The 22560-nt window shown below is 35.6% G+C and overlaps 1 protein-coding gene across 1 annotated transcript; it reads right to left on the bottom strand.

Annotated features, from left to right (window-relative positions):
* Positions 1 to 17356: 17356 nt before the first annotated feature.
* Positions 17357 to 21094, bottom strand: LOC107808155 (uncharacterized). Its single transcript, XM_016632649.2, has 7 exons — positions 20937 to 21094; positions 20678 to 20843; positions 20150 to 20208; positions 19709 to 19827; positions 18834 to 19068; positions 18055 to 18178; positions 17357 to 17603 (listed from the first exon to the last, which is right to left on the bottom strand). Exons 1-7 carry the CDS (start codon positions 20994 to 20996, stop codon positions 17524 to 17526), a joined length of 843 nt encoding a protein of 280 aa, XP_016488135.1. The 5' UTR covers positions 20997 to 21094; the 3' UTR covers positions 17357 to 17523.
* Between the last annotated feature and the right edge of the window lie 1466 nt (positions 21095 to 22560).

Below are 22560 nucleotides of genomic sequence, written 5' to 3'. Positions count from 1 at the left end.
AATTGAGAAGTTTGATTATTCAGAGCAACTAGAACAAAACCAAATAGTGCTTTTTGTACTATACTACTACGTAGCCGCATGGGGCTGCAGTTTTTGTTGAAGTTGCTTGATTATTATATGATCTTTAGACTAGTTGTAAAGCGCCTAACCTTGGATAGACGTTAAGTCATTCAACATTTATTTTTTTCAAATTCTATTTTAAATTAAGTACTACTCCCTCCGTTTCGTTTTACTAGTCATCTATGACTAAACACGCCCTTAAGAAAAGATGTATTAAGGGTTTATTTTATTAAATTACTTTTGTTAATGATTATTGAGGTTGTAACTCTAATAAATTTAGGAAGTTGGATACTTGATACTAAGGAAAATATTGGGAAAAAATATAATTCTTAATTTGCTAAAATGGATAAATAAAAGAAAAAAAATTATTTTTATTATACGAGATCAGTAAAAGGGAATGGGAGTATATTATTGTGCTATGAAATTAGCAAATGGAGCTTCAATAAGTAGAAACTTCCAACAAAGTCTCGGGAAGACAAATTAAATTGCAATATCTATATCAGATGAATTTTTATGATAGAGAAAAATACATGAAAAATACATCACTTGAATCATGATCAACTATCCTTTAGCTTTGGATCAATTCAAATGGATAATTGTCGCAATAGTTTTCTGATATATTCGTTTTCAACCATGAGAACTAAGTTTGACCATTTCGAATATTCAGTTGTGCGTTTTTTGTTAGATGTTTTCCTAATTTTTTTACCATATTTGGTTTCTATCTCTGGAAAGGAAGGGCAACATATTACCATAATTAATTTTTTTTCTAATAGAAGAAAATTATAAATCTCTCATATTTGTCTAATCATTTTTTCTTGTAGGAAAATGTGTGGACTTCTATAAATTGAGGATCATTCCTTCTCATTCACCAGTATCTACAATCTAGCCATGTGGGGTTTGAGAGTCGTGTTTAGGGGGAGAACTTTACGGGATAAGTGTTAATGTGTCACTTGTGTTTGCCTCTTTGTAAGGTTGTTCTCTCGATATTTTGTACTCTTTTTTATATAGTGGATTGCTCATCTCCGCCGTGAATGTATGTCAATTGAGTGAACCACGTTAAATATTTGTATCTCTTTTGGTATATTTCCCTTTTGTTGTCTGATTTATCGACGTTCAATGTTTGCTTTACTAGCTTCCGCATGAGTCATGTCACCTGGTTTTTTCGATCCAAACAATATTTTGTGGTAACTTTTTTTTAGTCAAGTTGCAAGGTACCTAATCATGGATAAACTTTAAGCCCTTTAACATTTCTTGTCATATTCTTTTTAAAAAGTAATCTACTATTGTGCTTTGAAATTAGGGAAACGAAACTTCAACAAGTAGATGTCGTAGTAGAAAAGAAGACAATATGTTAACGTATGTCCTTGGGCCGTAAAAATAGTACGGGCTAATCAATTTTCGGACTAATCATTCAAAAATAGCCAACGTTTGTTAAGTCATTGAAAAATAGCCATTATTTTGCTGCAACAGAGACCGGTCCAGCATAATATACTGGAGTTCGGTGTACCTGTGTATGAACTTTCAGCATATTATGCTGGAACTCTAACACGCGGAAAGTTCCAGCATAATATATTGGAGATTCAAGCATCTGTGTATGAACTTCCAGCATAATATACTAGACTGGTATACTTTGTTGGAACTATTATACTGGAGTTCCAGCAAAGTATATTGGAACTCTAGTATATTCAAGTATATTATACTAAAATTCCAATATATTATGCTGGAGTATTTTTCGGATTTGAATAGTGTTTTCTTTCAGATTTATCTTTACATGAAAAGTGGCTAAATTTCGATTACTTTTAAAATTGTGGCTATTTTTGAATAACCACTTGTAAAATCTGGCTATTTTTGAATTTCTCCCGTTAGAGCTTTGTATAAGTTCCAATGGATTAGGATCGAGTAGTTTTTATCTAATATATTCGTTTTCACCTCATTTTTAATGTTAAAGGTGTCACAAAAGACTAATACTTTGATATTTTCTTTAATTATCCTGGTGCCAAAATACAAACTTATAATTTGACGGATAATATATACATAACTGTTATAAAATATAACTCAAAGTAACAATATGGAACAAGAAAAAACAAGCTAAGAGATATAGAAAGAAAGAGAGGAGATATTCTTATTTCTTCTTCAATTGTGTGTATTTTTCTATCTATTACAAGGCCTTTATATAGCATGAAAAGTGAAGAAAATATCTCATTGAACATGTCATTAAACATAGAAAATATGTCATTGAATATGCCATTAAACATTTGAGATAAATATTATCACAACCCAATTTCTCCCTCCGTGTTACGTCGTGACGACACCTAGTCTCTACAACTAGGTAAGCCTAATATTTTGCGGAATATTGAAATAAAAATATAAATTTAACAAATTATTTAAAAATACACAACAAATCCCAAAACCCGGAACATCGTGAATCACAAACTAGAGAAGGAAAAATCTAGTGTCTCTATACATCAGAATCTAACAAGGAAAAATACAAAAGATAATGGACATGATAAAGAGTAGAAGGGGACTCCGAGGTCTGCGAACGCGGCAGATATACCTTGAAGTCTCCAAAGCTGTCCCGGCTCACTGATAGTGCGGCTGATAAGGTGCACCTGTATCTGCACACGAAAAACATGTGCAGAGAGTAGCATGAGTACACCACAATCGGTACCTAGTAAGTGCCAAGCCTAACCTCGGTCGAGTAGTGACGAGGTCAGATCAAGGCCCTACTGATAAATATATAATAAAACAATATAGAGTGTAATACCGCAATAAAATAAAGGCTGAAATTTAACAACAATGAAATCATAGAAGGTAACAACTTAGTATACAGAAACACAACAAGGGATCTCCCGAGATACCGTCTCGTAATCCCAAACGTAAATGTGCAGGGGGATCTCCCGAAATACCGTTCCGTAATCCCAAAGTAAATGTGCATGGGGATCTCCCAGAATACCGTTCCGTAGTCTCAAAGTAAATGTGCAGGGGGATCTCCCAGAATACCGTTCTGTAGTCCCAAAGTAAATATGCAGTACATGGGGATCTCCCGGAATACCGTTCTGTAGTCCCAAAGTAAATATGCATCGCGAATGATAGAAATACAACTACATCACGAAGTTCTTACAATTTAGACTAAGTACCAGTCAGGGAAGAAACAGGAAATTCACTAAGCATGCTGCACATAATTCACATAAACAATTAAGACACGTAGACATGAGATTCACATAAACAATTAAGACACGTATTAGACTAAACATGATAGCTACACATATTGGAATAACTCAATTAAGAATGAGAATAAATTAGTACTCATTAAAATGGTATAACTCAAAATAACAGGAAAACATGTTGCTGCTCGGTAAGAAAATTGGGTTTTACCATAACTATCCCGTGTACGTACTCGTCACCTCACGGACACGACGCTCACATAACACAATGGTTCCAAATCTTAAGGGGATTTCCCCCACACAAAGTTAGGCAAGCCACTTACCTCGAACCAAGCTCAATCAATCGGTCGCAATGCCTTTACCACGAATATCCGGCTCCAAATGGCCCAAATCTAGCCAAAAGCAATTACATATCATAAATACAATAATAATAGACTCATCTAATTAATGAAATCAACACTTTAACAAAATTCCGAAATTAATTCAAAGATTGCCCGTGGGGCCCACGTCTCGGAATCGGGTAAAAGTTACAAAATAGGAACGCCCATTCCACCACGAATCTAACCATACCAAAATTACTAAATTCCGATACCAAATGGTCTTCCAAATCCACAAATCAAACTTCCAAATCACTAGCCTCCAACTTCCAATTTCCACCTTAAATACACACTAACTAGGTGAGAAAATATATGGAAAGGCAAGATTATTGATCAAAAATAAGCACAAGGGACTTACCTCAAGAAATGCCTCGAAAATGCTCTCAAAAATTGCCCTAAACCGAGTTTGCAAAGTCAAAAATGACAAAACTCACGAAGCCCTTCGGTTTTTAGGTATTTTCGCACCTGCGGGTGCGCTTGTGCGGAAATTGTGCGCATCTGCGCAATTGACTTGCCCCATCTGCCTTCGCACCTGCGATGAAAGGGTCGCATCTGCGCGTGCGCGCCTGCGGAATTCCCTTCCGCTTCTGCGGACCTTGCGCACCTGCGAAGACCCCTAACGCATCTGCGGGCATCGCAGATGCGGAAAATACCTCGCACCTGCGACCCCTGGCACTCCTCCATTTTCCCGCTTCTGCACCAATTTTCTCGCACCTGCGGGCAGCCTTGCGCAGGTGCGATTACAGCAGAACCAACAAAAATACCAGATTTTCCTAAGTCTAATTTCATTCTTTTAAGCATCCACGACACACCCGAGGGTCCCGGGACCTCAACCAAACCTACCAACCAATCCTATAACACCATATGAACTTAGTCGAGCCTTCAAATCACATCGAACAATACCAAAAATTATGAATTAAGCACGAATTCAAGCCTAAGAACTTAGAATTTTCTAAATTCTATAAATGACACTGAACCACGCCAAATCTAGTCCGAATTATCTCAAATTTTACACACATATCACAAATGACACTACAAACCTACATCCACTTTCGGAAATCCATTCCGAGCTCGATATCAAAAATTTCACAAACAGCCAAAATCGCCGAAAAATCTAACTTTCGCTAATTCAAGCCTTAATCTACTACAGACCTCCAAAATACATTATGGATGCGCTCCTAAGCTCAAAATCACTCAACGGAGCTAACAGAGTTGACAGAATTATATTCCGGATCCGTCTTCATACAGTTCCGACTACGGTCCAATTTCTAAGGCTTAAACTCACAACTAGGGACTAATTATCCCAAAACTCCCAGAATTCCATAACCAATCACTCCGAAAATTCCCAATAGTAGAAACAAATATGGGGAAAGCAGATATTAGGGTATCAGGGCTCAAATTCTCAAACTTACCGGCCGGGTCGTTACAAATATCGTGGAGGAAGAGTAGACATCCACCGTAATTTGATATTTCTTTTAACAATCCCCCTTGGATGTTCATAGATAATGTGCATCGTTAAAACCTTATTAGAGAAAAAATCCTAGTGAAGGAAAAAGAGTCCACATGTTTAGAAATAAGCTTTTTGGTTGCCTCATTAAAAACCCTGCAAGGAAAATCCAGTGGGGCAAAACCTTGTAAGGGAAAAAGAGTACACCGCATATTAACCCCCTGATGAAAGCATCAATTCACATCCTTGAGCCTTCGCATCCCAATCTTGTACACTAATTTCTTGAAGGTTGACGTCGGTAGAGATTTGGTGAACAAATTAGCCATATTATCACTTGAACGGATCTGTTGCACACTGATATCACCATTCTTTTGAAGATCATGTGTGAAAAATAACTTTGATGAAATGTGCTTTGTTCTATCTCCTTTTATGAATTCTCTCTTTAATTGAGCTATGCATGTTGCATTATCTTCATACAAAATTGTAGGTAGTTTGTCACACTTCAAACCTTATTTGTCTCGAATAAGGTGTATTACAGACCATAATCATACACATTCTCGACTTGCTTCATGAATAGCAATTATTTCAGCATGATTAGATAAAGTAGCCACGATTGATTGCTTAGTTGATCGCCAAGATATTGCAGTGCCTCCATATGTTAGCACATAGCCTGTTTGAGATCGAGCATTGTGTGGGTCAGATAAATACCTAGCATCGGCATAACCAACAAGATCGGGACTGCAATCATTGCCATAAAATAAGCCCATATCGGTAGTCCCTTTTAGATACCGCAATATGTGTTTGATTCCATTCCAATGTCTCCTTGTAGGAGTTGAGCTATATCTTGCTAAGACATTAACTGAAAAAGTTATGTTAGGCCTTGTAGTGTTAGAAAGATATATTGGTGCACCAATTGCACTAATATATGGTACTTCAGGGCCAAGAAGCTCTTCATTCTTTTTTTTGAGGTCGGAACGGGTCATTATTCATATCAAGTGATCGAACAACCATCGAAGTACTTAATGGATGTTCTCCTTTCATGTAAAACCGTTTCAATACCTTTTCTATGTAGGCAGATTTATGAACAAAAATTCCGTTTGCCAAATGTTCAATTTGCAAACCGAGACATAATTTTGTCTTTTCGATATCTTTCATCTCGAATTCTTTCTTTAAATAATCAATTGCCTTTGGAGTTCTGTAGGAGTTCTAATAAGGTTTATGTCATCAACATATACGGCAAGTATAACAAACTCTGATGTTGTTTTATTTATAAAAACACATGGACAAATGAAATCATTTATATAACCTTCCTTTAATAAATATTCACTAAGGCGGTTATACCACATTCTTCCTGATTGCTTTAGACCATACAAAGATATTTGTAATTTGATTAAAAAAATATTTTCCTAGACTTTGAATTATGTACGTCAGGCATTTTAAATCCCTAAAAAATTTTCATGTATATCTCATTATCAAATGAGTCGTAATGGTAGGTTGTAACCACATCCATTAAATGCATGTCAAGTTTTTCATGGACAACAAGACTAATGAGATAACGGAATGTTATAACATCCATAACAGGAGAATATGTCTCTTCATAATCGACACCAGGCCTTTGTGAAAATCCTTGTGCAACAAGGCGTGCCTTATATCTTTGTACCTCATTTTTCTCATTCTTTTTGCGTACAAAGACCCATTTGTAGCCAACAGGCTTAACACCATTAGGTGTTTGGACTACAGGCCCAAAAACTTCACGTTTTGCAAGTGAACTTAACTCTAAATTGGATTATTTTTTGTCATTTTGGCCAATCACGTCTTTGTCGACATTCTCCAATGGATTGAGGTTCAAGATCCTCATTATCTTGCATAATGCTAGATGCAACATTATATGAAAATACATAATCCACAACTATATTCAATCGATTCAAACCTGTCTCAATATCGATTGGGTTTATTGATAATTCCTTATTTTCTTGAGTCTCGGACTCATTGATTTACTCATGAATTTCAAGATTGGTTAAATCATGGGTTTCTTTATGAGACTCATTCGTAGTGTCATCTTGATCATTTATTTTTCTTTTTTAAGGATTTCGATCCTTAGAATCCAACGGTCTGCCACGCTTTAGGTGTGCTTTTGACTCATTAGCTATGACACTAGAAGATTGTCCAACAGGGACATCAATACAGATTGGAACATTCTCTGAAGGGATATGTGATTTCGTTATCCTTTTCAGATCCGTAAATACATCTGGCATTTGATTTGCTATTTTCTGCAAATGGATAATCTTTTGCACCTCTTTTTCACAAATAGAGGCATGTGGATCAAGATTAGACAATGATGGATTTTTCAACAAAATTTTCCGTTTGATTTCATCAATTTCTCCCCCTAATTTTGGGGAAAATGTCTCATCGAATCGACAATCTGCAAATCGAGCAGTGAACAAATCTCCCATTAATGTTTCGAGGTAGCGAATAATGGAGGGCGATTCAAACCCAACATATATTCCTAACCTTCTTTGGGGACCCATCTTGGTGCGATATGGCGGTGCTACAGGCACATATACAGCGCATCCAAAGATTCTTAGATCGGATATATTAGGTTCATGACCCAAAACTAATTGCAACGGGAAATATTTATGATAATTTATCGGTCATAGACGAATTAGCATTGATACATGCAAAATGGAATAACCCCAAACAGAAGTGGGTAATTTCGTTTTCATGAGTAACGGTCTTGCTATCAATTGCAGACGTTTAATCAAAAACTTTGCAAGGCCATTTTGAGTGTGAACATGAGCTACAGGATGTTCCACTTTTATCCCAATTGATAAGCAATAATCATTAAATGCTTGGGATGAAAACTCAGCAACATTATCAAGTCGAATAGACTTAATTGGATTATCGGGAAACTATGCCCGTAATCAAATTATTTGTGCCATTAATTTTGCAAACATCATGTTGCAAGATGACAATAGGCACACATGAGACTATCTAGAAGATGCATCTATTAGGACCATAAAATATCTAAATGGCCCACTAGGTGGATGAATAGGTCCACAAATATCCCATTGTATACGTTCCAAAACGCATGGGACTCAATCCTAACCTTTGTTGGTGATGGTCTAATAATCAACTTACCTTGATAATAAGAATTGCAAGAAAACTCATTATTTAAAAGAATCTTTAAATTCTTTAATGGATGCCCATTTGAGTTCTCTATAATTCGTCTCATCATAATTGATTCAGGATGTCCCAATCGATTATGCCAAAGTACAAAAGTATTGGAATTAGAAACCTTTTGGTTTACGATAGAATGTGTCTCAATTGAACTAATTCTTGTCCAATACATGTCACAAGATAAAGATGGGAACTTCTCAATAATCTTTTTCTGGCCAGAGACATTCTTGGTAACGATGAGATATTCGAGATTATTCTCATCTATTGTCTCAATATGAAATTTATTTCGACGGATATATTTAAAACTCAACAAGTTCCTCTTGGACTTGGAGGAGAACATTGCATTCTCTATGATAAGTATTGTTCCCTTAGGCAGAGTTATATTAGCTCTTCTAAAGCCTTCAATTAGATTACTACTACCAGAAATTGTAGTAACATCTCCCTTACACATATTTAAATGAGAGAAATATTTCTTCTCTTTGAATATTGTATGTGTTGTACATGAATCAATTAAGCAAATATTTTTATAATTGAGCTTTGATCCAAGTTTGCTTTGAAAGATATCCATATTTGCTTCCCATTGTTTGACATACAAAAGAAGTATATGAATAAATATTAGTATTTTTAGAGAAAAAGGAAAAGAAATAAAGTTAAACCAATAATTCAATAGTGACATTTTAATGCATTTTCTGGAAAATTCTAATTATTATAAAAATAATTACGCAGCAAAAATAATACAATTATAAGTACATGACACATATGACTAATACAACTACAACAAATTTATTTACATGTATAGGTTATTTTGCATTTTCCTATACATTGTGTGAAATATAATTGATCTGTGTAAGAAAAGAACATACTTAGCTGCTTCTCTTTTCTTTATTCATAATAATTCATCCATTTACATGAAACAAATTAAGGGTGAAGTAACAAAAGTTATTCCAGGGTGCTTGTAAACTTCTTCTTAAAAAGAATTAAAGTAACATAAAGGAAAATCAAAAAGTGTTAAAAGATCGGTGAGACTAGGACACTAATTACATAGATATTACTCCTTGTTTGTGAAATTTATGAAATTTCAAAAATACATATATTTTTAAAAACGACATAAGAAGTATTATTAAGTGCAATAAAAATTACAAGATATTTATTCATTAGATACTACGAATAGGAAAACATAAAAATTAAACTGCTCAATCATCTTTAACCACAGATCCATCACCGATCGAGTGGTTTATTTTTCCATCAGGGTGCTCAAATAAATCTGCCACATCTAAGTGGGTGATGTCAAATTCATTTTCATAGACAAAATTAGCTTCAGGGGCTTTATTCTTTAGAGATACTTGATAAAACTCAACCAAATATTTTGGTATGCAACAAATATTTGCCCAATGCCCTTTTCCACCGCAACGATAACATTCAGTTTCTGAACCATTTGCCCTTGGCCCTTTTCACTTTTGGTGGTTATTTTTCTTTGGGGGGTGATTAACACCAGAAAAATTTCTTCCTTGGCCACGTCCATGACCACGAGCAGGGCCACGGCCTTTTCCACGCTTAGAATAATGGGAATACACCTCACTCACTTCAGGCAATGGTGTAGACCCAGTGGATCGATTTTCGTAATTTCTCATGAGCAAGTCATTATTTCGTTCAGCCACAATGAGAAGATAAATCAACTCAGAATACTTCTTGAAACCTTTCTCTTGGTACTGCTGTTGCAAGACCATATTGGAGGCATGAAACGTTGTGAATATTTTTTCAAGCATATCATAGTCAGTGATAGTATCTCCATAGAATTTTAATTTAGAAGTAATTATGAACATCGCAGAATTATATTTAGAAACAGACTTAAAGTCTTGGAACCTCAGATGAGCCCAATCATATCGTGATTGTGGAAGAGTGGCCAACTTTAAGTTGTCATATCTTTCCTTTAAGACATTCCACAAAACAAGTGGATCTTTGACTGTGAGATATTCTATTTTCAACCTTTCATCAAGGTGATGGCGCAAGAAAATCAAGGCCCTAGCACAGTCTTGGGTAGATGCTTTATTTTTGTCTTTAATAGCGTCTCCAAGACTCATTGCATTAAAATGGATTTCAACATCCAACACCCATGTCATATAGTTCTTGCCCGAAATTTCAAGGGTAACAAACTTTCTTTTCATAATATCAGTCATAATTAAAAGAGGAGAAAAGTTATACCTTAGTCTTCTCAAAGAGCTTCTTGAGACGATAGAGTCTCGTGATGATAACGTGTTATAAAATATAACTCAAAGTAACAATATGGAATAAGGAAAAACAAGCTAAGAGATATAGAGAGAAAGAGAGGAGAGATTCTTATTTCTTCTTTAATTGTGTGTATTTTCCTATCTATTACAAGGCCTTTATATAAGCATGAAAAGTGAAGAAAATATGTCATTGAACATGTCATTAAACATAGAAAATATGTCATTGAATATGTCATTAAGCATTTGAGATGAATATCATTGATAAAGAGTAAACATCCACCTTAATTTGATATTTCTTATAACAAGAACCAATGAATTATCCATCAAAACAACTATCTCTCTCTATTACTCTAGTACTAGTTAACTCACTTGCGCTTCGAGCGGTGAGATATAATCTTTTTTTGTTTTAATGGCAAGAAATCAGGTTGTGCTCGAAAGAAATCTTCTTAGTTGGAAGAGTAGTTGACACACCTTTTTTGGAAAAAATATGTAGTATATGTCCGATTGCGTCGTCTTCCTACTTAAATATTATTCACAAATAATAGTAATAACTGTTATAAATAATATTTCGTATTAACTTTATGTCTCTATGTCCTATTGCATCGTCTTCCTACTTAATTATTATTCACAAATAATAGTAATAACTGTTGTAAATTATATTTGGTATTAACTTTATGTCTCCTTTGGGATTTTAAAATAAGTGGGGAAAAGAGGTTGATACATTCAATCAATTTCGTAATGATATTGGTAATCGTGAACTTTAAAATTTCCCAACAAAATGAGAATGGAGAATTGAAAATATAACCTTGTATACTTTATAGTCGTCTCGATAAGTCTTGTGGAAGCACCAAAACTTAACCGCAAATAGCTCAATCTTTCCATTCTTCGCTACACCTTTCATAGATCCAAAATTGATCTCTTTCTTTCTCGGGTTAGATCAATATATTCACGCAATAAATTGCAACTGCATTTGAAACGTCATTATGCATGAGTAATATATAGTACATGTTTCTAAACATCCTGAATCTGAATAAGTCATGACTCATAAATGTACATGCTTGTGAATTGAAATATATATATAGAGGGAGAAGGCATAGAAAGCACGGAGTGTTTGCGTATGGCAGATAGGAAGAGGACAGTTGAAAATGGCTTTGGAGCTTATGTTTTTATTTTGCCGATGTCAAAACCCGCTATATCATATGATTCAAAATAATGGAATGAGAAACCCCATTAATCCCTCAATTGAGGATTAGAATGTATATGGAGCATAAATACAACAAATACAGAAAAATTGGAAGAAAGAACAGAACCTTTCAGCAAAATGATCATAGCCCTCCTACTTTACTTTGATTCTCCTTGTTATCAAATAAGCCTAACAAGCATAACTCCTTATTAGTACTATAGTATAAATTTAATTTCACAAAGGGAGAATTTAAATCACATAAATTTTCATCACAAGGATCTCGTCCTTAAATAACTTCCATTGCGGCTTGTAGCCGGATCCCGTCCTCAACTCTGAGTCACAAGTAATTTGCACATTGTGCCAACTGAAAATATCCTTTCTTCTTTTAATAAATTCCGTCAAATAAATTTCACAACACATAATAAACCCACATTCTGATAGGCCATTAAGTTCACAATTTTACCCAAATTATCCCGAATTTATATCAAAACCCACTGTAATGAGTAATAGAAAGTCACTTTGGGACTCATAGCCCTCAATAGTATACAAATCAAAAGTGATAGACACGTGCTAACACCATCAAATCTCCCAACAAGGATAACGAAAGTGGAGTACAAATTCACAAACTCACCATATAATGAGCATGAAAGGAGATTTCACCTCGATAATCGGAATAGAATCAAAATAAGAATAGTGCTCCTCGATTATGAATTAAACAATACCTGTAACGACAACATCGGGTGTAACGGCCTCAGCCAATTCATAACAATTATAACTACGGGTAGGGCCTCCCCCTCTAGGGCGCCCTCTACCTGCCTGTCCTCCACCCCTAACTAACAGTGCATGTGGGGTAGTAACTGGAATAGAGCATGTAGTCTGAGTATTCTGATGAAATCCACCTCTCCCAAGTCTGGGACAATCTCTCATGATGTGTCTGGTATCACCACACTCATAACAACCTCTCTAAGGGTCGTGATTGCTCGTACTGAGTCTGTGCCGGATAACTAGAATAACCATTGTAAGAACCTTATGTCGGTAGTGCACTAAAGATATTAACTGGAGCACTAAGAATACTCTGAATTGCAGACTAGGCTGACCGACTGCCCGAGCATCCGCCATGATGAATGCTAGATGCAAAGTAGAATCCACAAAATCCTCCATAATTTCGAGACCTCTTGGCCTCCTTAGACTCCCTTTCCTCAGACATAACACGTTCTAACATTCTGGAAATCTCTACTACTTGCTGAAATAAAGTATCAGACTGCAACTCTCGAGTCATGCATATTTTAAGATCATAATCGAGCCCCTCAATAAATCTGCGGACTTGCTCTCTGACTGTAGGAACCAAAGCAGGTGCATGACGAGCTAGCTCACTGAACCTGGTGGCATATTCTGATACCGTCATGGTGCCCTGACGCAACCGTTCAAACTCCGTGCGCCACTCATCCCGGAGAGTCTGGGGTACAAACTCTTTCAAAAGCATCTCTGAAGATTGATCCCAAGTTGGTGGTGTTGCATCGGCTGTCTACCCTCTTCATAAACTTGCCACCGTTGATACGCTGCTCCTGATAATTGAAATGTAGTAAAGACAACTCCGCTCACTTCCACAATGCCCACGGTGCAGAGAATACGATGACATTTTTCAAGAAATCTCTAGGCATCCTCGGTAGCTGTGCCACTAAAGGTATGTGGACTATACCTCTTAAATCTCTCAAGTCTCTTTTGTTCTTCTTCTGATGCCTCTAGCCTGACCTCAGGCTGAACTAGAATAACAGGTTGTACCGGTACTACACTCGGAACCTGACCAACGTGAACCTGCTGCTCTGGAGTACGGGCGGTAGGACTCTAGACTCCTCCCATAAACTGTGATATATTTGGTGAAATGGAGATCAATCATGCCTGAGTCAATGTACCAAACATATTCGGGAACTGTGCTAAAGTCTACTTAAGTTCGGGGATAACAATAGGTGCTTCCGGAACCTGTCCCCCAACTGGAGCTATTGGCGGCTCCTGAACTAATGCTCTAACATGTGCTCTAGATGTGGCGCGTGCCCTTCCTCGACCTCTACCTCGGCCCCGACCTCTTGCGGCCCTAGTAGAATGCGCTGGTGTCTGCTCAGCTGACCCGTTAGCACGTGTCCTCACGATCTTGAGAGGATAGAGATACAAAGGCTCAAACTCCAAAATCAACAAATTTTGCACGACATGGGAAATTTCCTAACAGTTATGTAGCCCCTCGAAGATAAGTACAGACATCTCCGTACCGATCCGCAATACTCTACTAGACTCGTTCGTGACTCGTATAACCTATGAACCTAGAGTTCTGATACCAACTTGTCACGACAAAAAATCTCACCACAAACGTCGTGATGGCACTTAGTCTCTAAGACTAGGTATGTCGATTACAATTACATTTCGAGCCTTGTTTTTTTAAACATATAATTTAATACAAGTGTCGGAACAAAAAGTGAAAACGAATATAAAAGAACTCCCAAGACTGGTAATACTGAGTCACGAACTCTAACTGAGTACATGCAGTGATCCCAAGGATCGAATATACAATAATGTTCGAATAAGAGTGGACAGTAAAATAAAAATGGAAAGACTCCAAGGGACTGCAACGACCAAGCAGCCCTACCTTGAATCCTTGCGATCAAACTCTAATCTATGTCAGAATCTGATATCTCCAATACCTGACTCTGCACAAAAATGTGCATAAGTGTAGTATAAGTACACCACAGTCGATACCCAGTAAATATCAAGACTAACCTCGGTGGAGTAGTGACAAAGTACAGTCAAGACACTCACAAGTCATTTAACTTGTGTAATTTAGTAATATACAAGGATAATAGAAAAACAAATAGTAGTGACAGCCACAAAGATCAATCAGGAATATGAATAACAAGGCAACAAGAACACCATAAATATTGTTCAAGAAAACAAATACAACAAATTAATCTCAAGTCCTTAAAATATACGCCTTTCACATATAAGTTTTTCAAATAAAAATCTTTCTCATATAAATTTTTCAAATAAAAATCTTTCGAGTATAATTCTTTCAAATAAAAGTCACTATGTGACACCTCATTTCATAATCATAGAACACGGATTTCAGCCCACTTTCATATTTTTACGGAACCTTGTGCCCATATCTCTATTACAACCTCACGTACCAAAATATCAATGTATATAAAATCCACAAGATTAATTTATTTTCAATAAAGTAGGGATACAATTTTTAAACCAAGTAAGAAATCAACAAAGAAATGATTTGGATGTAAAATTATTAAATTAAAACATAATAGCAATTTCTTTTATTCAAAACAACTCAACCCTCGAAACCAGTAAAAACCAGAAACACAAATCCTCATACTCTCGTACGAAGGGCCAAAACCAACACAATACAACAAGGAATACAAAACACATAATAAAATCAAATAATATATCGCGAAAAAACAAAATAACCAAAGGCAAGTGCAGCTGTCACGATGGAACCGATATAAAATGATTGCGCTCAATATTATTAATATTGACGAGGATCTTGAGCTCAAATCTGTCATGAAATTTGGACAGATAAATGATTGGCCAAATGAAAAATACCCAATGAAAATTGACTTCGCCTGAAAAATGTGAAATCGGACGGATAGTCTTAATACCTGAAAATATAAAGCCAGTGGAGGTATAAATGTGTTCTTGTGCGAAAAAAAAAAGCCAAATCGATAAACATAAAGACGACTTGTGTCACAAGAAGATTTATAAATATCCCGGTATTGATTATATAGAGACATGTTCTCCTGTTGTAGATGTAGTCATTTCAAGTTTTAATCTAGCAATACATGAAAAACTTGATATGCGTATAATGGAAATCATTGAAGGATTTAAATTATTCTGAAGCATATTAAGGTTCCCAAGAAATTTATTAAATAAAGTTTCAGCAAATTCTTATGTGAATTAGAGCGACCATGACGTATATGATTTGTTTTTGTGTCTAGTGCAATTAGTGCACTAATGTATCTTGCTAGAACTATGAGTATAACAATATACTAGAAAGATGTAATTTTATTCCTATATGAAGATATTGGAATACTATTGGGATTATATTGCAAAAGGAATCCTTGATATAGATTTGTTTATTCTAACAAATATTGCCAAAGTTTTGTTGGTTATGCAAATGCAGGCATTTTTTAAAGTTCGTTCTTCAAACAATCTATTTGTATGTGAGGGTACTGCCATATTATTATTGCACAAAGCAATCAATTGTTGATACTTATTCAAGTCATGTCAATATACTAGCAACTGATAAATCAAATCACTCAACACACAACCGGTGTATGACTTTTCTTTGAAGAGAAGACTCCAATAATAGTGAAGACTATAATGTTTGCTTATCTCAATTGAAATAAGGATATATTGAAGAAGACAAAATAAATCATATATTTCATCAAAGTTCTTTATCAGACATAATCTTCACTGAACGGTGAAATAGATGTTCAATAAATTTGTTCGTTTGATAATTTGGTGATTCTATTCAACGAAGCATGATAAACCTCAACATTTGAGAAGTTGGTATACAAGATCGAAACATATCATCTCGATAAAATAAATTGATGTTTTCATCAGGGGGAGGCAAATACGCGTTGTACTATTTTTCCCTTAGCTATGGTTTTATCCCACTGGCAAGGTTTTCAATGAGGCAGCAAGCAATGCGTATTACATTATGTGTACTATTTTTCCTTCACTAGGAGTTTTTTCCCATAAGGTTTTTTCCTAGCAAGGTTTTAATGAGGCACATTATCTATGGACATCCAAGGGGGAGTGTTACAAAATCTTGAATTTTGGTGGATGTCCATAAGCACCAAAGGAGTAATGCTCACTACTCTTCTCCATTATCTCCATAACCTCCCACATGATCTACCTCTCAAATGCTTAATGACATGTTCAATGACATATTTTACAACAGTGATTCTTCACTTTTCATGCCAATATAAAGACATTGTAATAGATAAGAAAAGACACACAATTGAAGAAGAAATAAGAATCTCTCCTCTCTTTCTCTCTATATCTCTTAGCTTCTTTTTCCTTGTTATATATTGTTACTTTAAGCTATATTTCATAACAGTTACATCAATAAACTATCATATACTTAAGTTATGCCATATACTATGCAATTCTGTGCCATGGTAAAGCTCAATCTGACAAATTCTCAACTATCTGTTTTCTGCGCAAGGCAAAAAGAATTGCCTTAGACCTAAAATCGTATTCTATCTCTATAGCAGCATCCCTATATAACAGTCATTTATTATAAAAGCCAAGTTTTCTCGAAATTGATTTTTTATGTTGGGTTATAATATATGTCCTCTATAACAGCATTTCACTATAACATCCAAAAGATATCGGAACAAACGTAATTGTTATAGAGAGATTTGACTGTATTCAAACACATACTTATAATGTGAATGACATTGCACAAATAGTTTTTATCTCGTCAAGGCCAAAAAAAAAATTCTGCATATCAAAGGCAGCTTGATTCATGTACCTTGCCTAATTAACCTTTTCAAAGAAAATGATTTTACTTCAAAAACAGTACAGTACTTTCTATTTTTCCCATTTCCACCTTAAGTTGGGTTATGGAGAATCTAAACCTTATTTTTGTCACCATTACAACCTAATATTTCAACGATCTTTTGATGAGTTAACGGAGCTGAAAAGATGCTTAAGAGTTTAAATTACGCAGCTACTCTTTCCCTCAAAAGTGTGATGACAAACACTTTCAAACTAGAAACTTGTACAGCAAAAGTGAACCAAAGACATAAATTTCACTTGATCACAGCCAAAAAGACCGAGTTAGAGAGATATAACAGCAACATATAAACTGCTCCAAAGTGGCCTAGAAAAGAGACATATCTGGCGGAGGACCATAGACACTCTTCCACGAGAACGGCACAACCCAGCTTCCACCTTCATTACCTGAACGACCCCAGTAAAAGAGGTCAGTTAGTGCCTCAGAAAATTATGTTACAAGATAGTCACATCTATGCGTCCTATGGCAATTTTAAACGTACTAGAAAGGTAATATCCCTACGTTACCCTAGTCCATATCTATGCATTTTGCGATAATTTTAAACATATTCAAAAGGCATGAAATCCAATACCTCCCCCTCCAAAACAGTCAAAAAAACAATTGAAGACGATCTAATTATCTTCATTAGCTCAATCACTTCTCATGTAAATTTATCAATCAGACAGCACCAAGTATTATTAGCCACTAGCTTACAAGGATAAGAGTTACTTGACCATATTTAGGTACTTAAAGCGCTATAGCAGTATTAGTTTTCTTACCAGGCATTGTATGATTGTACAGAGATCAAGAAATGAAGGAAAGAAAACTGATTGATCATACCAGGAAACAATAACTCACCTTGAGAACTATTAGGTCGGAGCCCCAGAGCTTTTGACACTGCATCAGCCAAATTGAAAGCATCGGGAATGTTGTCTCCCTCCGAGCAATAACACAGTAGACAAGTGACCTTCAGACCTTTGGCCTAGACCAATAAACAATAAGATTATTACACAAACTCAATCAGGGTAGAAAAGTATACTTAACATAAAAATGTGGATAAATATGTAAGTTCATATCAAGAATAGTCTTGAGATACTGATAGCAGAAATTACAAAGGAAACCAAATAGTAGTTTTTCATTGATCTCATTTCATCTTAAGCATATCTCCAAAAGAAGCTGTGCTAACTTTAGAAATAATTTTACGAGAAATTACAATCTGAAAACCGCACCATACTCAGATGACACATCAAAACAATGCAAAAGGAAATATCAACTATAACTTCATCACAGAATAAAAACCTTTTTTGAGATGCGAGAACAAATAATTACTTTAAGTATGCTATAATACATGTCAGATCTGTAGCATTGAACAATCTGGGAAGGAACACAATCCCAAAACAAAATCAAAAGCCTAACTACTTAGAAATCTCAAGCTCATGTGGAATGTATTATGGTGCAACAAAAAGACAGCAGGATTTAGCAACATAAGCAAAGACAATTTGAAAGAAACTACAAAGTAAAGAAATCAGATTCTATAAATACGAAAGCCACATATGACAAATACAATTAATTTTTCATGAAATGTACTAGTACATCAAGTTATCCATAGTGAACAACTGAAACAAGCATATCACAACCTTAAGACAAGAGAACAACGCAGCATAAGGCAAACTGGCATCGTAGTCCTCATCTCCCAGCTCTTCATAAGGCAAATCCTCCACCTCAAAGGCAGTATTTTTGGCTAAATCATTTAAATACTTCCACATTCTCTGCGTAGGATCATACTCTGGTAATCTCTTCCAGCCCTGGCTTTCACATTGATCGTCTGTTCCATCTGAGTTGGAACTAGAAAGGTAATGTATCTGCAATCCACTGGTACACGATAGCCATAAAATCAATGTCACCATGGAATCAGATAAAATGTTCAAAGAAAAGAACTCAACGCAAGTCAATAGAATAAGCAACAGTAAACTTAATAGCTTAAAAAGGCAACAGTTTGGAAATATTCACCTTCACTAATCGACTCAAAATTAGAGGAACCGTTCACGTACACATAATCTCCAGCAACATTTCCAACAAAGAAGCATCTTATTTAGCAACCTTTACTTATTAAATCCCTTCTTTTTTTGATAACCGAGAAATCCACGAGGGCCAGTGGCGCACGTTCGAAACTCGGTGGATAATGGGCCTGCCCCTCTATCTTTCTCCACTTAAACACCAGCCTTTTGTCTACAGCAGGGTTCAAACCCGTGCCGTGAGCCTAACCAACACATATTAAGTCCCCTTCATTTAGGTATTCGGATGCAAAAAGCTAAACTCCCATAATAACAGGAACAGTCAGCAATTCACGAGATAATGATCTCAGAAAAAGTAACTAAAGTTTCCATGTAAAGTGATTTCTCAACGGAGGGAGGACATGATGAAGTAGAAAGTGGAATCACAGAGTTTCAATCATTGAACCACATAAAGAAAACAGAAAAAATATGTTTAACTGAAGCTCATATATTGATACCTTGACATATCAATGTTTCGCCAACGCCCAAACTCCAAGCCTGAGAGCACGATTACATGTTTCTTCCCATTGGCAGCAGCAAAATTCGCCAAGTTCCTAGCAAATTCAACCATCATGCCCTGTTGGGTAAGCTGTTAGAACTAAACAACCACATAAAAGACAAAACCTTAATTGCATACATTGCAATAAAAAGTTGGATTTAAGCTATACAGACAGTCCATGTAAACAATTTTCACATTATCACATTGTCTACTTACCATTTTTCCCAGTTAATTAATTCACACTTACTATTACATACCAATAGTTGCTTTAAATACCCGATGGTATAAAAAGATGTTAAATGCTCTTGCATTATATTCCCTCCTAGGTGGCTTGCACGAGAGAAAAAGACCAGATCAAGCAGCAATGATACCCGTTGCCAAAAAAAGTACTAACATTTACCTTAACAACTGGAGACCTCTGCTGTACCAGAGCCAATGCATCAGGAGATGATTCATATACTGCCATGAACCAAAATCAGAAACGTCATTTCCTTCCTAAAATCTCAAAAAGTATACTTCTTCCTTTTCAATTTAACTGATACTCTTTCCATTTTGTAACGTTCCAAAACAGTTGCCATCATTCCAATAACAATACTATTCTATACAGATAATCAAAAATACAAAGAACTATTCAAAGTTAAATTTATATGAACATCTATAAAAACAAACTTTTAATAACAACTACTTTAATATTTTTTCATTTGTCCTCAATATAATAATGCACAAGTCAATCCCACTGGGTGCAAACAATTTCTGAGGGCCATCGGACTGGGTAAAACCTGAATTAACCGTGGTGCACTTGCGGGAAACTCCTTGCCTAGGGCCTGTGCACCCCGGGATTAGTCGGGGCTCAAAGAGACTCGGACACCCGGTGCAAAATCAAAAAATAATGCACAAGTCAAATTAAGTAATAAGTTGTAATTGATACCTTCGAGAGGAAGCGCGAGTTCACCGGGCGGAGAAGGCCAATAGGCGTCATTCCCAACGCAGGGAACTACATTTGGATCGTCCAAATATCCAATTCTCTCCGCTCTCAAAGAAGCTACTAGAAGATCCACCGCTAGTTGCCCTGCATTTCCTACCGATAGCGCCGGCTACAGTATAAACAAATAACAATATTACAGAACCGGAAAAAAAAGAGTGGAAGAATCACTAAAGAAGTTGAGAGCAAAACCCTAGAAGCATACCAGAATCAACGTGGAGTTATCTGAGCTCAAATTCTTTCCTTCCTCAGCATAAAACTCCATTAATTGTAAATTTCAAGCTACTTTCCAGTACTAGCGTAGTGATTCGGACTTGTGGCGCAAGAATGCAAGGTTTTTCTTTTGAATCTTCTTCCTCTTTTCTTCTTTTGTGCGGGTTTGGAGTTGGGCTGGGCCGTTTTAGGCCCACATAAGTTAAGGCCAGTTTATTACGGGCCAGTCCACAACGTTGAAGAGTGGGGAAGTTATGGGTCTGCTCTTGATCCTATAAAACATCAGCCCGTCCCTGGCGGGATTTGACCAAAGTGTCATTGTTCCAAAACCAGTCACCCATCTTTACACAAACAGCTCATCCAATTCATTGTTTACTTTTTATAATCGATAAATATAAATTATATATTAATTATATACAGTTAAACATATATATTATATTTGAAATTTATAAATATTATACAACAGCAGACTGTTTTTAATTTGTTAAAGCAGTTGGATGGATGGGTATTTTATGTTTAGGTTAATTCCTATCCAAAAAATAAGGGATTTCACGCAACACACCAACCCAACAAAGCCCATAGAGATAACACTAACTTTATTTTTTACAAATATTAGTTGATATAATCACTGTATAATTTGTGCTTAATCAGTATATACAATCAAACAATAATTATCTATAGTCTAAACTAGTTGGGATCGGTAGTATATCTTCTTTTGAATTCATTTTCAATACTCTGTAAGTTTGACTTTAAAGATAAATTTACAGTAGAAATTAAACACAATTACCTCTGAGAGTGATTAACTTTGAAGCCACCTCAATAGCTGATTTGATAGGTGCAGGTGTGTTCAGCATCATCAAGATAAATGACAGATCAAACTCAATATGAGCATTATCGATATGGAATACAATAATGTATGCTTGGATTAATTTCATTCACAAATTCAATTTGGAGCCACATCTTGAATACACAAATAACTACAATTTGAACATTCCCCACAATTTTAATCAACCTTGGTATGTCTGATTCAAGCTCAACTGAGGCCCCAACAAGGACCATTTTGCTTGGTTTTAAGCTTCTTGATTAGACATTCATCCTACTAGATTATGCCATATCGATTTCTTTTCATGTCTCAGGATATATTTTAACTGTGGGATGGTTAAAATTGAGAATAATTAGGTTTTCCCTTCTTTTAATTTTGTGCCATTTGCAGCAAGATTTTGGATCATACTCCCTCCGTTCACCTTTTGTTGTCATATATTCTAAAAATAAATTTATTCATTTTTACTTGTCACTTTTCGTATATTAAGAGAAAAATAATTTATTTTTCTTGTTTTGTCCTTAGCATTAATTACTTATTCCAAATTCATTAAGGCTATACACCAAATAATATGGGTATCATGATAAATTATGCACTTTATTTATTTTTTCTTAAGGAGTGTGCAAAGTCAATAGTGGACAAGTAAAAGTGAACGGATAGAGTACATTTTATCAGTAGTTTTTCAGCATTCGCTGGTTGAGTGGATAGGTAAGAAGTTTAAGAAAGAAAAATATGTTTTTTTGCTATATTCTGAAAGTATTATTTAGAACTTGTAATCTTAAATTTGTACATTTAT

Source organism: Nicotiana tabacum, chromosome 19, assembly GCF_000715075.1.
Source record: "Nicotiana tabacum cultivar K326 chromosome 19, ASM71507v2, whole genome shotgun sequence".
Classification (NCBI taxonomy): Eukaryota; Viridiplantae; Streptophyta; class Magnoliopsida; order Solanales; family Solanaceae; genus Nicotiana; species Nicotiana tabacum.
Note: the sequence above shows the minus strand (reverse complement) of the source record. Positions and strands in the feature narration are given on the sequence as shown.

Bases quoted from the DNA above. Each gene is read 5' to 3' on its own strand.
- LOC107808155 (XM_016632649.2), bottom strand. From the start codon at position 20,996: ATGGAGTTTTATGCTGAGGAAGGAAAGAATTTGAGCTCAGATAACTCC. The intron at 19,069-19,708 runs GTATCAATATAT...ATCGTGTACCAG, and splicing joins CGAAACATTGATATGTCAAG to TGGATTGCAGATACATTACC. The intron at 17,604-18,054 runs GTGAGTTATTGT...GGGGTCGTTCAG, and splicing joins CCGACCTAATAGTTCTCAAG to GTAATGAAGGTGGAAGCTGG.